The sequence below is a fragment of the Poeciliopsis prolifica genome, unplaced genomic scaffold (genome assembly GCF_027474105.1).
Source record: "Poeciliopsis prolifica strain line A6 unplaced genomic scaffold, Auburn_PproV2 SCAFFOLD013, whole genome shotgun sequence".
In the NCBI taxonomy this organism is placed as follows: Eukaryota; Metazoa; Chordata; class Actinopteri; order Cyprinodontiformes; family Poeciliidae; genus Poeciliopsis; species Poeciliopsis prolifica.
The window spans coordinates 4,699,684-4,715,278 of NW_026562388.1; the positions used below are offsets into that span (position 1 = coordinate 4,699,684).

At 35.8% G+C, this 15,595-nt stretch overlaps 1 protein-coding gene across 2 annotated transcripts in view; it reads left to right on the plus strand.

The window, feature by feature from the left end:
• stxbp6 (syntaxin binding protein 6 (amisyn)) overlaps positions 1–13,489 on the plus strand; it is a 47,183-nt gene extending 33,694 nt beyond the window's left edge. Inside the window, exons 3-7 of one of the 2 annotated variants that reach the window (XM_055038420.1) lie at positions 2,434–2,564; positions 2,642–2,807; positions 5,140–5,232; positions 9,129–9,286; positions 11,037–13,489. In XM_055038420.1, coding sequence (XP_054894395.1) covers positions 2,434–2,564; positions 2,642–2,807; positions 5,140–5,232; positions 9,129–9,286; positions 11,037–11,060 — 572 coding nt within the window. In that variant the 3' untranslated portion in view covers positions 11,061–13,489. The remainder of the gene's footprint in view (positions 1–2,433; positions 2,565–2,641; positions 2,808–5,139; positions 5,233–9,128; positions 9,287–11,036) is intronic. The other variant, XM_055038421.1, reaches the window with a different exon arrangement.
• Positions 13,490–15,595: the final 2,106 nt, after the last annotated feature.

A 15,595-nucleotide genomic window follows, 5' to 3' on the forward strand; every position in this document is an offset into this window, starting at 1 on the left:
CAAAAAAGCCCACAGCAGACTTGATGCTGGCATTGTTGATTGAAAAAGATTAAACCATCAATATGAACAGAAAAGCAGCATCAATGTATTGTGAATTAAGTGAACTTAATTCATTTAATTTATGTCTAGTTATTCACCAATAACTAGATATCAGTGTGAGCACTTATTGCAGACAAGAATATATGTTTTATAATATATTTACCACCAATGGGAAAAAAAAGGCCTCTATATATGTGTGTATATATGATCTTAGGTTTCACATTTACGCTAATTTTTAGCATCAGAACGCTGGGTTCCAGCCATCAGGCACACTTTGGCAGGCCCTGTTTACATTTATTCAGAAATTTCCTAGTGTAATATTGTTTGTAGAATTTCTTTCACACCAACAGCATTAATTTATCTCAATTTGTCATCAGAGCAACTTGGAAGTTACATTTTTGTAGAGCTTGGCTGAATGTTTTCTTCTTGCTTGATTGCTATTTCAATAAAGCCTTAGAACTTTCAGTAATTGTGTTAATATTCAAGGGAGATACCCTGACAAGAAGGTAGTGAACAGCTGAATATGAAATTGATTTGAGAGCCTCAGAGGTGTCTGGCAGCTTCATTTGTGATGATGTGTCAACAGTTTAACACAGATCCACTGATGCCTTGTAGAATGTCATAACTTGTTGAACAAAGACTAAAAGCCACAAAGTAGTTTGAGTGATTGTGATTTGCTTAAAAATGACACAGATTGGTTTGAGTCGCACATTTTTAAGTATGGTTGACACAATTTTACTCATATTTGGATTAATTCTGTTTGTTTTGAGAGGTTTAAAAATGCCCTTGGTCCAGGACGTCAATCAAATCTGCTGCTAAAAATTATCACTGCCGAGACAAGACAATAGTGAAAATCAGCATCCAATTACTATGGGGGTCATATTCTGTACTTTTGCCCCTCCCCTTTATCAGAATATAAAATTGTTATACCTTTGATAAAATCTAGTCATTTCTTGTTCATATCAAATTTTACTTGATAAATTTCAGCTATCAGTTTGTCACTTATGAAATAAAACCTTATCGCAATTTCTGTTTTATCAGTTTGACTGAAGAATGTAGAATAAAGCTTGTCATGGATTATTTTTTTGTTTCTTGGAGACATATTATTATTCCAGTGGAAGGTTATAGGCAGTAGATGATCTTCTGTCCTTCAACTCAGTGGTTGATTGCACTCCACTGTGAACCTCTTTATAAAATCTTCTCATTCTTAAAGCTATTAGTCATCAGTGTCACCTCTGCCAGGATCACTGATTGTTGACTTCATTTCTCTGTCTTCACTGCAACTGTTTGAATGAGGAGGCAATGAGTGATTGCTTCTATAATTCTGTCTGTCGGTGTGTTCGCCTGTTTCCGTCCACCCACTGCAGCTCCAGTATTTACTGCAGCTGTCAAAATGGATACTCTGAACATAACCATACATCTCTTGAGCTGTAGGAGTTTCTTTCAGCCCTACCTTTGTAAAACATTCCTCAATATGGGTGCAGTGCACCCTGAGTGAATTGAGTCGTAGCTAAAGGAAAAAAGGAAAAATAAATAATATCCGACAGCTGTTCGTGATGTTTTTTTTTTCCTTTTGATGTTGTGATGAGAAAAAGTAGAAAACCATCATGTTATATCAGAGATAATATAGCTACACATGTCTTGTTCCTGGTCTGGGGTGAATTGGTTAATACATACCAAATTATAGCAATCAAGTTATTGTAAAAAACGACTTTTTTGTACAGCAGAGCAGGTGTGCCCTTGTCTGGTCCTCGAGCGATACTTTTTATGCATTCTTGACCTTGCTGGATTTAAATTATTGGAATTGAATTAATAAAATTATTATCTGTGTGTGGAAATGATGTACAAAGCTGGAGTATAGAAAGTTAATCCTGTAAGTAAGTTCACTGCAGGATGTTTGATCAGACTAATAAATCAGGTTGTTGTTGCAAGATTGAAGTGAGTTGTTCATTAATGATTTCTTTTTTTTTTTGCTATAAACTGAATGATGTATTTAATATTTTTCATTCTATACTTCACGATTACCACTTCCTTACTCATAGGAAAAAAAACAAGAATAATACCCTCAACAAGCAAGATAGATGTAATAAAGGTTTAAATACTTTACCACCTTTAGTATATACTTTAGTTTTGGGAGAGAATGGGATACTGTAAATTGTATGATTAATTTGGACTGTGCCAAACAAGATTTTTGTAAAGTCTCAGTTCAACACAGCTTTAGCTTAGGTATTGCAGTAATAACCCTTAAGTTTTCCTCCTGACTTTTTAAAATGGTAGAATTTCTGCTGTATCATTTTGTCAAGTATATATATATATATATTATTAGGATATTGTTCTAGATTTTTGATTACTAGTTGTTGCATCTTTAATACATAATTATTATGTTTTCCACAGTGACAAACAAGAAACCGTCCCATGTATCCCTCACTAAAGTGAAGCAGTTCCAAGGATCGTCTGCCTTTGTCAAAAGATCACAGTGGACAATTGATCAACTACGGCAGGTTAATGGCATCGACTCCAGCAAAGTACGTAACGCTACCAGCAAATAGAGCATTTTACATAAACATAACCTATAAACAACGGTTTACTTGTTCACTCGAAGGATTGTCCAGAATTTGACCTGGTGTTTGACAATGGTTTGGATCAGTGGGTTGCCAGTTCAGCAGGAGAGAAGTGCACCTTCATCCAAATTCTTCATCACACCTGCCAACGCTACTGCTCAGCACGGAAACCCGAGTTCATCAACTGTCAGTCAAAGCTCCTTGGTGGTAAGATATCTCCAAAGTAAAAATACTAATTTTTACAATCTAGTCAGAAAGCCATGAATCTGTGTATTGTGACAGATTAATGGATGTAACCCTGTGCTGTAAGCCAGAATCCTATTATGTACAATGACAACCAGCACCTGGTGTGTATGAAAATGTATGCTTATTACTTATACACAGCATCTGTTGTGTGCTCAGTTGATACTTTGTCAAAAGAGGAAGCCGAAGTAATAGGTCATTTTTGACTAAATGCATTTTTCAAGGTTATGGTGGTTTTACAGCACAAACACATCCTTTAATACTTAATTTTTACCATTCAATATATTATAATAATTTAATCCTTTTTTTGATGCAGCATTCCTCTTCTTAATGTAAAATTTGATACTAAATTAAAGAAACCAGAGAAACAAGTTAAAATAATGTTTCCTTTGAGTATTGCTTAGCAAGTAAAGATGGATGTTTAAAGCCATTTTAGCATATCTTGGTGTTAATTGTTACACTCATGTTGTACATGCTGTTAGTGGGATTATAGTGCTTTTTAATATAATTCTGTTTTTTTTTTTTAAATCAGATATCAATTTGATTATCCTCAATTCCAATCTCAGAACATCAGTCAGTTTTCCCTTTTCATAAAAAAACTGGATGTCCAAAACATTTCTACAAACGCCACCGATACAGGAGTCGGTTATGAGTTGCGGCATTTCATCTGCTGTTAAGAAATTATTTAATATGCACTGCAATGCAGTGAGGCGAGACGTTGAAGCTGTCGTCACTCGTCGACTCACTGTTTTTTATGTTTGTCAGTGTGTGTGGGAACCGACTATCCATTCATTGATGATAAAGCTGCCATATCTTCCTAACCTTCCTCTACATTGCTTTGACCTCCCTCCTACATTCATGACCGTGTCCATATTTAACATTTTTCAGATGGCCGTAGTTCATAGTGTGAAATCTGTATGTGTAGGTGGGGAAGTAGCAGTTTCCCAAAGAGCAAAAACATACTGTTTAATCCTTTTTAATGAAACATGTTGAGCAAAGTTGTAAATTTTAAAATGATCGTTTTCAAAATATTATTTACAATTGTCTTATTTTAAAAAAATAATCTGTACACCAAGCTTGCTTCTTGGTAGACGACAAACAGTAAATCCAATCTTTGACTGCTAATCTGTCAAAGATTAGCAGCTCTGCTTTCTCTTGATCTGTTTAGCATGACTGATAGAGGAGATGTCGATAAATCACTCAAGTAATGACAAGAAGAATGGGAAGAATCCCAGACTGCTGCCAGTTCTGTCTACTCCAGTTTAAGTCTCACACCAGTGCAAAACAAAAATCATGACGCTGCTCAGGTGTGGGACCCTAACTGTGGATGAGCTCAATCTTCAGAAACACGAGGAATTACAGGCATTTATAAGCTTAGAAATAGCGCAAATGCTATAAAATGTAGCTAAATTGAATGGAATATTCAATAATGAAAATTAATTGGTGCAAGAAAAACATTCCTTCACTATTCAAGAAAGAAGAATTGATTTATCAAAGTTTAACTTGATTCAGATTCGGTCTGATTCCAATTTCTTTTTGTAAACTAATTTATAAAAACGATCACCATTCAAAATATTTTTCTAGTTGTGATGCCTTCACTTATTTATGTAAGAAGCAAAGTCAATATTATGGCATTATTTGAGACAATACTGTAAATTGTGTCTTTGTGGCCAGTTTCTCTGTGTACTTCTACTGATCTGTGGATGTCTATTTTATCCAGCCTATAAAGATGTCATTAAAGGTTTTATATCCTCACAGGGAAACAAGGACATTTTTATTGTCCCAGAGCAATGGTAACCAGCCTAACATATCTAATTGCTTTATAGTAGTGCCACACAGTGAAAACGACAGTATACCAGATTTATGCAGCACAGAATATGAAGACTATGAAATCTCCCCATGACCAAACAAATAGCCATGACAAGATTTGATGAATATTCTTCCAGTGGGATCTACTAATACAGGAGAAACACATTTGGACTGGTGTGCTGACAGGATCTATATTTATATATGTATTAAAAAATATTTTTGTTTTTACCTCAGTTGTTATTGTAAAGAACTTGGACTTAACTTGGACTTACATTTACAATTTATCACCAAAACATCTTTTTAAATCAGTTGGAATGCTTTTTCTTAACTACGTAACTATTTTTATGTACTTGCATGGCATTAATGGAGAACTAAACTTCTAAGTTATTTACCCTTCAATTAATGACAATAATAATAGAACTCATTTAAAAGTAACAAACTGTAATACAAATCAAACTTGTTTCTGGCTGATGTTTTCTCACCGCAGAAGGCTTAGATACAGTCATTTACCACTGCAAGGTCTATTTCAACAGAATGAGGACAGACTTAGGGCCACATCGTGGTCCTCCTCAAAAACAAGGTAAGCACTGCAAATCAAAAATACGTATCTACTAATAACAATATGTTGACTTCCCGGTTTCATAAATAATCTGACACATATGAAAAAAGAAGAATCCCCATTGTTCATTTTGGATAGACTAACTTTTGAAATGTCAACTATAAATAGAAGGATATGAAACAGGAGTTTTAATGTAATGTTTGGAAATTAGCTGTTAGACAACCTAACTGGGAAAAAGCACAAATATCTAATAAAAAAATAAAAAATAAAAACCACTATGATTTGTTCTCTGAGATTAGTTCACTTGCATCCATTTGTTTTTGCTTAATGCTTCACGTAAGTACAAGGACAGCTTTCATTTTCCATGAAGTACTGAGATGCTGATAATCAAAGGTTACGAGCCACAAACTCTCTGTCTTTACCCTTCACTGTCAGACTTTGTGCAGACTCGCTAATAAAAGGCTGTTCAGAGGTAAATCATAATCTGGTGTCCAAGGACAGCACAGTTACAGTCTGCATCCTCACTAATGCTGTTTTCTGTACTGTTGTTTATATTGTCTCAGACTATAATTTATGCTTTGTTGGGGTAATAATGACAAAAATTGTGTCATTCCTTTTTCCTGTGATCCTCAAAACATTTATCCTGTTTAAAATTATTGTGTGATAGTGTCATTACATCAACCTGCTGTTTGGAGATGCACCATAGAGACTGTTTATCAAAGCTCATTATCATTAAACAAACTAATTAGCCTATTATCACATCATTCAGCAGAAGATTATTAAAATCTCAGATTCAAAGAGATAGGAAATGAGACACAAGTCTCTCAAAAGACTAAACAATGTTGAAAATAAATTAAGCATTTTACCTTTTATACATGTCGAACATCATTCATGTTCTTCTCAATCATTAATGGATTTTTTAAAATTTATTTTGTTTTACAAAGGGTCAAGGTCATTTCTGATAGCTTTTTGTTTCCTCAATAAATCAAATCATCATTTATGACTGGAAGTGGATTATTAATATTTTGTTTGATCTGACATTTAAATGTGATCAGAATGTTACTTAACTTAGTGGAATAGCTTCAAACACCACAAAAACAATTGGAATCAAATATACTTGGAGTGGAACAGGGTGTAGCTTGGGGAGATTCTCCTCAATGTTTGGACCTTTCCTACAGTTTCATTATGCTGCTGTTGGTACTGTCAGACTTTGCATTAATTAAACTGCAGGAGGTTACTGCAGCAGCGTATACCTACAGGCTCCTGTCATGTCTGTTTTTCTCTCTCCCTGTCTTGTCTCTATACAATTTAGAAGATTAAAACAGCAGTTTTCCTAGTGAAATAGTCTACGTTTTACTCCGCTACATCACTGTTCAAGATAGGAATGCGTTTTACTTCATTTTTGGTTGGATATGTTCATTAATATGTTTTTGCTAAGCCTGAAAATTCCATACAAAGCAGGAAGTATGATCGTCTTTGTTCAGGCTAAAGATTATGTGGTGGTGTCTTTTGCCTTTTTTTTTTAACCCCAAAAGAATGAGCTTTTGCGATGAAAACAAGAAAGCACACTAACTTTAAGTTCTAGATATTAAATAATCTGTTCCATACCTGGTATAAGATGATTAAAATCTTGGAGTCTACAAAATCTCACTACTAATGTTCCAATTCACTTCCAGGATGAAATACACTGCAGTGTGTATTCTTCCATGATTTTTTATTTTATTTTTTTATGTAGCAATGTTTGTTTTTAGAGTTAACAATATAATCTCATAGATGGCTCAGGTAATGTGGCTCAGCTGTCAGTATGAGGTTTCCATTGATACTCAAATCATTTTCTGAGCATCACAGGAGCTCAGACTCTTGTCTTGGAATCCACTGTCCAACTTCCTGGTTTTGTTTCTCTTTGTTGAAAGGTTCTGGAAGAGTTTTGTTTTGTTTTTGTTTTTTTTGTCCTCGAAAACAACTTGTCTATTTCTTGAGTCTCTGCTGCCCAAAAAATGTTAGAATATGACACAAAATGGGCTGCTCATTGTTTAGACAGATGGGTCATGGATAGAGAAACATTGGTCTACAAAAGCTTCACATCAACTTTCTACATATTATTTTTTGTTTAACATAGGTGACCAGATGGGGGAAAAAAATTGTTTGCCTAAAACAAAACAGTTGTGAGTTTTAGCCTCTGGAATCCTACAGCTGTTACTATTTTATGTAAATGCATTGATAACTAATCCCATTTCACTGTCAGATGAGATGTCAGCATTCGGTCTGAATCACAGGAACTGCACCACATAACACACACTGCTCCTTCACATCTATTTTGAGTTGCGATGCTCCAACTCCCTTCCCTCCTCTGAAACCGTTCCACAGTCTACCCACCCAGCATTTCTCTAATTACATTCTACAGTACACTTGGGGAAGCCGGTGCAACAGCCTGCCACCGATTTCTGTGAATAGAGCAGGGAAAGCTCCAGAGAAAAGAAAATGGTAGGCAGACAAATAAATGGAGATGTTCTTTTTAGTGCGAGGAGATGAGTGCGGGGGTTTTACAGCGGGTGAAGGGAGCACGACTCCCTGGGCTCCCCTGGATGACGAGGAGGAAGGGAATAAAGAAAAATCTGTGGTAAAAGTGTAAAAGGTCTGCAACTTCTTATGAATAACTCAAAGCCTATAACAGAAAGTTTACTTTTACAAAATTGAACAATGGATATTATTTTGTGTCTGTCTTCATTTTACATGAGCATTAATGTAAATACCCCATCCGTGTCTGCAGATCTTGTTCTACCAAAGTAACTAACTCTGAAGGGCGACCAGGTGGCCTCGCCGTCTGCTTTTGGGACAGCAGTGGAGCTGTCCCAATTATCTGTCACTCACCATATCTGTCAAGGGACATACACTTACTATATTGGAGTTTCATGTGAGAAATAATAGAATCCAGGTTGTCAGTTTCCAAATGCACTCAGCCATTATATAAATATCCTCTTGTGAGCCACCAAATGTATGTGTAGGTCACAACCTAAAAACGTTTCAGGTGCTTTTGTTTGTTTTGTTTTTTCTGACCTGCCAAGGTGTCCTTAGGTACGGATCTAACAGAACTCCCATCGTGTAAGAGTCGAATGCCTCATCAAAGGAAACATCCGCAGGACTGCCAAAGTTATCTGAAGTTATCTTTGGTCTGTCCGTATATCCACCATTGGGTTTCCAGGGCAGCCCAGGAGGCCAGCTGTCCTTTATCATGCTTTAAATTAGAAAATAGAGTAATAAATACTTTGCTGAAGAAGTTCAAAATTAAATAAAGGAAGTGAAAAACCCTTCTTTTACACCCTTAGAAATTGTCAAAAGAAGCCAACGATTGTATTCGTTTTGTTGTCCAGTTTATGAATCGGGTCTGCTGATGCATTTTGTTGCAGGTGCTTTGGTATTACTGAGTTATTATTGAGCTTGTTCACTGCCTAGACTTGTCATTCATCCTATTTCTTGTGTTCATGGAGAGGCACTCAAAGAAAAATCATGGAGAACCTCATATTTTTCAGATTATGTGGCACTGTTGGCATTATTAAGCCATGGCCTGCAGTGTACATTGGAAAACTTTACATCCAAAGCTGAAGTGACAAAGATGGTGCTCTAGAATGCCCATTATGTTCTTCCTTTCATTAAATCAGCTCTGAAGAATCCTCATTAGCCACCTGCCCACTTTGCACCAGCTGGAGACCATTTTGTTTCCTGATGACTTTGTCTGGCATCATTAACACTATTGGTCAGGGGTGCTGATTGCACCGCTTGTAATTTCACAGGTTTTGTCAAAGTAACCAAAGTTTCTTCTCCCCCTTCTTTTCTCTTTCCGCCACTTTGTTTTGCCTCACTTCCTGCCTCTTGTTGGTCTCCCTGCTTCATGGCTTTGCTGCTACCCTTTTCTGCAGGTAACAGTATACTACACTCAGCTGCAGACAGTGTGACCAGTGCTGTACAGAAGGCCAGCCAGGCTCTGAATGAGCGCGGTGAGCGATTAGGTCGGGCAGAGGAGAGGACTGCAGACATGATGAACAGTGCTGAACAGTTTGCTGTCACAGCACACAAGGTGAGTCAAACTAGACGCTCATTAATGCTTAAGAAAATTCTAGGTGCTCGTTCCCTTCGTCGATGTGAAAATAGCAGTTTGTCATCTTTAGTTTAGCTAAAAATATCTATATTGAAGGATTCTTGTAAGTTGTGCTGTACTGTGATGAAAGTATTAGTAGTAAACATTTCTGCACAATCAATACAATATAGTTCCTTTTTACCATTTTCTTGCTTTTTTATTTCTTATAAAGAAAGTTGAGCAGAAAAAAAAAGATGAATTGCTAAAAAACATGTACAATATCTATATTATTGTACTGGATAAATCACACACCTAAGATTTGCAGAGTAAATGTAAAATCAAGTATTTCCTTAAAAGAGCACACAAAAACAAGTTGCTGTTAACTTTCAGAATAAACTCACCCATTATGGCCAGTTTTAAATTATGCATGATAAAAGAGGTGGTACAATGATTGAGTGTAAATTGCAAAAGCTTGTTTGACCCTCTTGCTGCTCACAGATGAGATTCCCTGCAGCGATGAGATGCAGAAAGTTTGACAAGCAGAGAGAAATGAAATGGCTTTGTTTCTTTTCCAGAGAAAATTACTACATAAACCCCACAGTGAATGACTCATTTGCTGCCATTTCTCATCCCACTTGATCCAATTTGCCTCAAAGCTTATATGGCTTGCACATTTTTTTTATTATTATTTTACTAAAACACATGCTGTTTTTACTGGATACAGTGAAACCTTTGAGTTTTCCTAATTTTCAACACATTCAGATGTGTTGGTAAATTTATTGCTTGCAGGAAAAGCAGATTTAGTTTACTTAAGCTAATTTTGTAAAGTGTATTAATTTGATTGACAGATGAGAGATTAACGCAAATTCAAGCAAGAAAACCTGTCCAGATCTTTCATTCAAATTTGCCTTCTTGGGTTGGGTGGTCTGAAAATACACTGCAGGCATTGCTGTGAAGAAAATACACACATAGTAGCGTAATAAATACTAAATTCTACAAATAATAAAATATCTGTTGTTACATTTTATTAGTAAGCAACATCATTATCATAACATTTTTAATAATTAGGTATTAGTCTTCTTTGTTGTTTTAGGGTTACCTCTTCATGCTGTGAATCTTAGCTTTCTAAGAAATTGCAGCAAAAAGAAAAAAAGAAAACATCTGCAGTACTGCGAGCAGGTCACCTTGCCTTTCTTTTCCCTCCTCTATTTCTGCAGTCTCATTTCTGCAGCTCACTTTGTGGCTGCAGACAGTTTTAACTACACTGCTCAGTTTTAATCAAAAGTGCTAATTTGTCTGTGATGCTCTGCTGCCCCCACTGGATCGATCTGTAGAATTCAGCTCTTGTCAGATCACAAAGCTTCATGCTCCTTCTGTTGTCTCTGGTTGTGTGTGTGACTTTGTGCGTGGATGTGTATTTTGTTTTGTTCTTCCACCCGGTGGCTTAGCATTTGATTGGTGACCTTAATCACCTCCCTAATGAGACTCCCACAAAGCCAATTACAACTGCTATTAATAAGACAGATGAACTTCCAGAAGGTGTAATTTGAAAATAACAAGCCTGAGTAGTTTACCTGGCAGCTTTCATTTTTATGAAATAACTTAAACGATGCAGCCTGATTCCCCCTGCTGTGATTCGATGTGTGCTTTATTGAGGAGTCTGTAACTTTAATGGTAGGATTTAATACACTGGCATCCTTTTCTTGAATTTCTTCACCAATATTCTTTAATCCCCCCAATTTTTCTGCAGCTTGCCATGAAGCACAAATGTTAGGACCACTGCCAAAACCACCTGCACTGGAGGTGTGAGCACAGACCAGTCGTTGCACGGGAGAGGGATTCCAGCATTAATCCTTTTTACATTTTTTAAATATAATTAATCATTTTTACCAATGTTAACATTTTACTATTTTGGGTTATCATACTATGGTGTAGTTAATTTCTATTAACGGAGTTGCAGCACATGGAGTGACTTGCAAAAGTACTTGTACCTCTTGAGCAGTTTGCTTCATGTTCTGTCACATCAAAATCACAAACTTTTGTCTAATTTATGAGAGTCTTATGATAACCAACACAAAGTAGTGCATCATTTTTAAGTAGAGGATGGGGTTTGATGTCTGTTTTGGATTTAAACCTGGACTTTCACCAGACCGTTCTAACACCCATCCATTTCACTGCTGTTCTGCATGCGTGTTTTTTCCTCCATGTTTTTCCTGTATTGTTTGATCCTCTTATGACCTTCTGCTTGTCACTCGTCCTTAAAGGCCAGATTCATGGCCGACTAATAGTTGTCTTGTCTGCAGATCCCACTTGAACAGTCCTTCATAAGACGTTCAAAGTTCAGAATGGTCTTTAAAAAACTAACTTTATGTTCTTATATACCTGTTCTGTCTATTGTCAGCAGATTCCAATTGAACAGTCATTTATGAGATGTTCAAAGTTCAGGATAGTGTTTTAAAAAAACTAACATTATATTTTGTACCTCCTCTGTCTATTGTTATTGTTCGTCTTCATAATGATCTTTGTTCATCATGTTAATTTCTATGATGCTTTTGCAAAGCAACGGAGGATAACTAACACATTAACCAATTAGGTGCTTTCTGACAGCAATTGATTGCACTGAAATATACAGAATATAGTTGCATTACGAAAGTGGGTTGAATAGAGACGCACAACACTTTAAAATTGCTCATTTGCTAAGAAAAACATTCAACTTGTATCATTCGCCATCCACCTTATAGTTATATACTACTCTGTGTTGGTCCCATTACCATAAATGACATTTTGTGTTTGTGATGCGACAGTGTGTTGGTGTGGAAAAGTGTAAGGGGTGTGAGTTCTTTTAAAAGACCCTGAAGACCGGAGGGGAAGGGACAAGTTTGAGCAGAATGTTTAATGCTTCCATTTGCCAAAAATGTCACTTTAATGGCATCAGTTAATGGTAACAGGCCCTGACTACACTTTGTGTTTTTGAGGTAATAATGTGTGGGCTAAAGTTAGACTAGAAGCTATCATCAATTTCTCCCCGACAAGTAATACATTGTTTCTGATTGTTAGGAGTTATTTATGCACACTGCTGGGTTTTAACAGCTGATTCATGAATCAGTGGTCTGTTATGTGTTTTCCTTTTGAAAAGTGTGTCTATTAAATCAAATATAAATTTTTTTTGCACCTATATTTCTAAAGGTTGAATCTTCCTTGCAAAATTTTGAACCAAATTTGGGACAGAACAAATTTGGCTCTTGAGTCTTTTGTCCTTGACTTCAGGAAGTAAAAACAGTATGTTTCCTTTCATTACAACACCAACTGGAGTAAAGAAAGATGATAAACACACTGTCACCTTATGGATATATTTTTTTGGAAGAAATAAAAAAAATCTTATAACATTTTTTAGAAGTATTAACATTGTTTCTAAGGATATTGATTACACATTGTATTGATTTATGTTACAAAGAGGCAGTACATTAGACCAGGCTGCGGTCTGAAAGAAAAACAACCTCTTATAGTGATATCTCAACGTCCGTAGATCTAATTTGTCCCTTTATGGGGTGAATTATAATTAATCTTTGCTGCAGTTCACTTTGCAACACTGCATACTGAGTTCCTTTGCTTTTTTAAAATTAATTTGGGAATTGTTAAGAGATGACAGCTGATCATGAACGCATTCCTTCAGTAGCAGCACCATATGGTAGTTTTTGTTGCTTTTTTAAAAATTGTACTTTCCCACACTGACTGTAATTTTGAGGTCACAGTTTGGATGTACCCGATTGTTTTTATATTTTTCTTTTTTCTAAGTCATGATGTTACAAAGCACTGATGTAATAATCCTGCAGTGCACTGCTGAGTTCATAATGAGTTCTCGTTGCCTCACTTGGATGTTTAGCTTTTTAATAACAAGAAAAATATTGATTTCTATTATCAGTCCTTTTTTCTAGCTAGCTTGAGGTTTGTGTTTTATGCTTCCAACAAATGTAACGCACACCTGGTACTTTGATAATATCTTTAGTCAATTCACAAAATTGTTCTCTTTTCAAACAATGTGCCAACAGCTTTAAGTGTTTCAGGGTTTATTATCTTGCTTTCTTTGTTTGATGGGCTCAGTTTCACTTTAAGCTTCAACACTTGTTCTTTTTTCTCTGACTTCGACTCCAACTCTATGCGGTTGTAACATGTGAAATAAAGACCACAATTACAGTAAAATGATTGTTCATTGTTGTTTCTTCTACAGTGTCTTGTTTGTTGAAAGTTTATGATTTGAATTATGACATGCTAACTTTTGTTCTGAGAATTTATCCTTCCGTACTTATACTCTCTATACTGTGTGCAATGACTGCTAATTCTGTGCCCTTGACTTTTGTGGAGTGAATGCTGCCCTCAAGTGGTGGATTTTAAAAATGCAATTGCTCCAAAGAAATAAATGGTACAGAAAGACAAGCTGTGAAAACGCTACAAAGAATGAAACATATTCTCCAACTCTATTTGTCATGACAAGGAACTTAAGGTGTCTCCTTATGGTAAATGAGCAACCAGTGAACAAAGGTTGAACTGGCCATCACAGGTTCAAGTCCTGCCCCGCTGAACCTTCCCCCTCTCTCGCATCCCACCTTCCTGCTGTTTCACTATAAAAGGCCGCTAGAGCTGAAAACAATCATTTAAAAAATCTCATTAATATTTACTTCTGAGCTATAATACTAATAAGCAAAAGATGTGAAGTCCTTAGCCATGTAAGGCTTTAAATGGGAAGAAATCCATTCGAACCCTGCTGACCACCCCTCTCTAATGGGGCCATATTTTATTCTTTTATCACATGCATTACATCCACTTTTTGGATGAAATGTCAACTGTATTATTTCTATAAATTCATAAATAGTTCTCATTTATGTGACTCAAATTAGTTGTCCATTTTTGTGACTGATTTTTTTTTTAAGCAGCTGCTTTAAGTTATTGTTGTTTATTCAAGCATTTTTTTCTATATATTTTTACTTGCAACTTTTTTTTCAGTTTTTATGAATTTAAAATTCTCATTCTGTTTTCACATAAGGTAAGTTTTTCTTAATCAGTTATTGTGTGATCAACCTCACTGAGTTATGAAAGCAGCCAGATTTCTTCAGCAGGATTAGTTAAACCTGTCTTAACTTAGCTGCTCCTCTGTAGCTCTGATGAGGTTTTGATCAAATTTATCTTTATCCTAAATTGGTCACTTCTGTTTTTGGCCACTGGACACAAATTGTGGCACACTTGAAATATTGTCTTTCATATTGTATGGAGGACATCAAGCGATGTCTGTCCTTTTCACCAGATGTGTTTACTCACTCCAGATTACTCCAGGTAGCTCAGTCTCAAAGGGTGGTCTGAAGAAAAAAATCTGTTATTTTACACTCAAGCATCACACCATTGATTAATATCAAGTCATCTAAAACGTTCCGTTTTTCCATCCAATGGAGGGAAACTGTTTAAATCAAACTTTAATCCTCCTCCTATTTTTATGTTCTTATTAATGATACAAATCAATGCGACAAGCGGGGGTAGTTGGAACAGTTGCAGCTGAAATACACGATCTATAAACTTTAGTGCTGGAGACACCAAAGCAAGCGCCTCATTAAACCCTGGCAGGAGGACTCGGCTGCTATTACTCACTCTGCAAACCAGTTTGAGTCATCCTTCACTCCTGCTGGAAACTGTCTGCATTTGTTCATCTTTCTGTTGTTTGTGTCTTGGATCATAAAAAAGTAAGGCTCCATCTGCATTTTATTTTATCCAAACTCATGGCAAGTCATGTTAAAAATTTTAAATCTGCTCATTTGAGTACTGCTGCAAAAACTACTGGTAGTCTAAAATAAGGTATTTTGCAAATAAAAAATATTAAATTTTTTGCTTTGTTTTCATCTTCTGAAATACTTTTTTTTTTTTAATTCCATGATTCTTTTTTACCACTAGGGAGCGCACTAGTCTTTAGGAAAACAACAATTGTGTCCCGTTTCTGTTTAGCATTGATTGCTGTCTTTTACTGTAATTTAGTTTAGTAAAATGAACTAAATCAGTAAAATACATGTCACCAATGTTTACTGGTGCGTGTTGGATCAACTGTACAACTTAAGAACTGAGTAATTGCTACGATTAGTGGCAGAGTAAAACAAGAAGCCAGTGAGAGCAAAAAACATTTTGTCCACATTATTCTGACCTATTATTAATGTTTTTGTAAGTTAGCTTTATGATATAATTCCTGGAAATGTATTTGACGGAAAATAAGCTTTGAAATATCAACTTTTCAAAAAAAAACAAAAAACGATTTGATCAATGCGTCTGTGA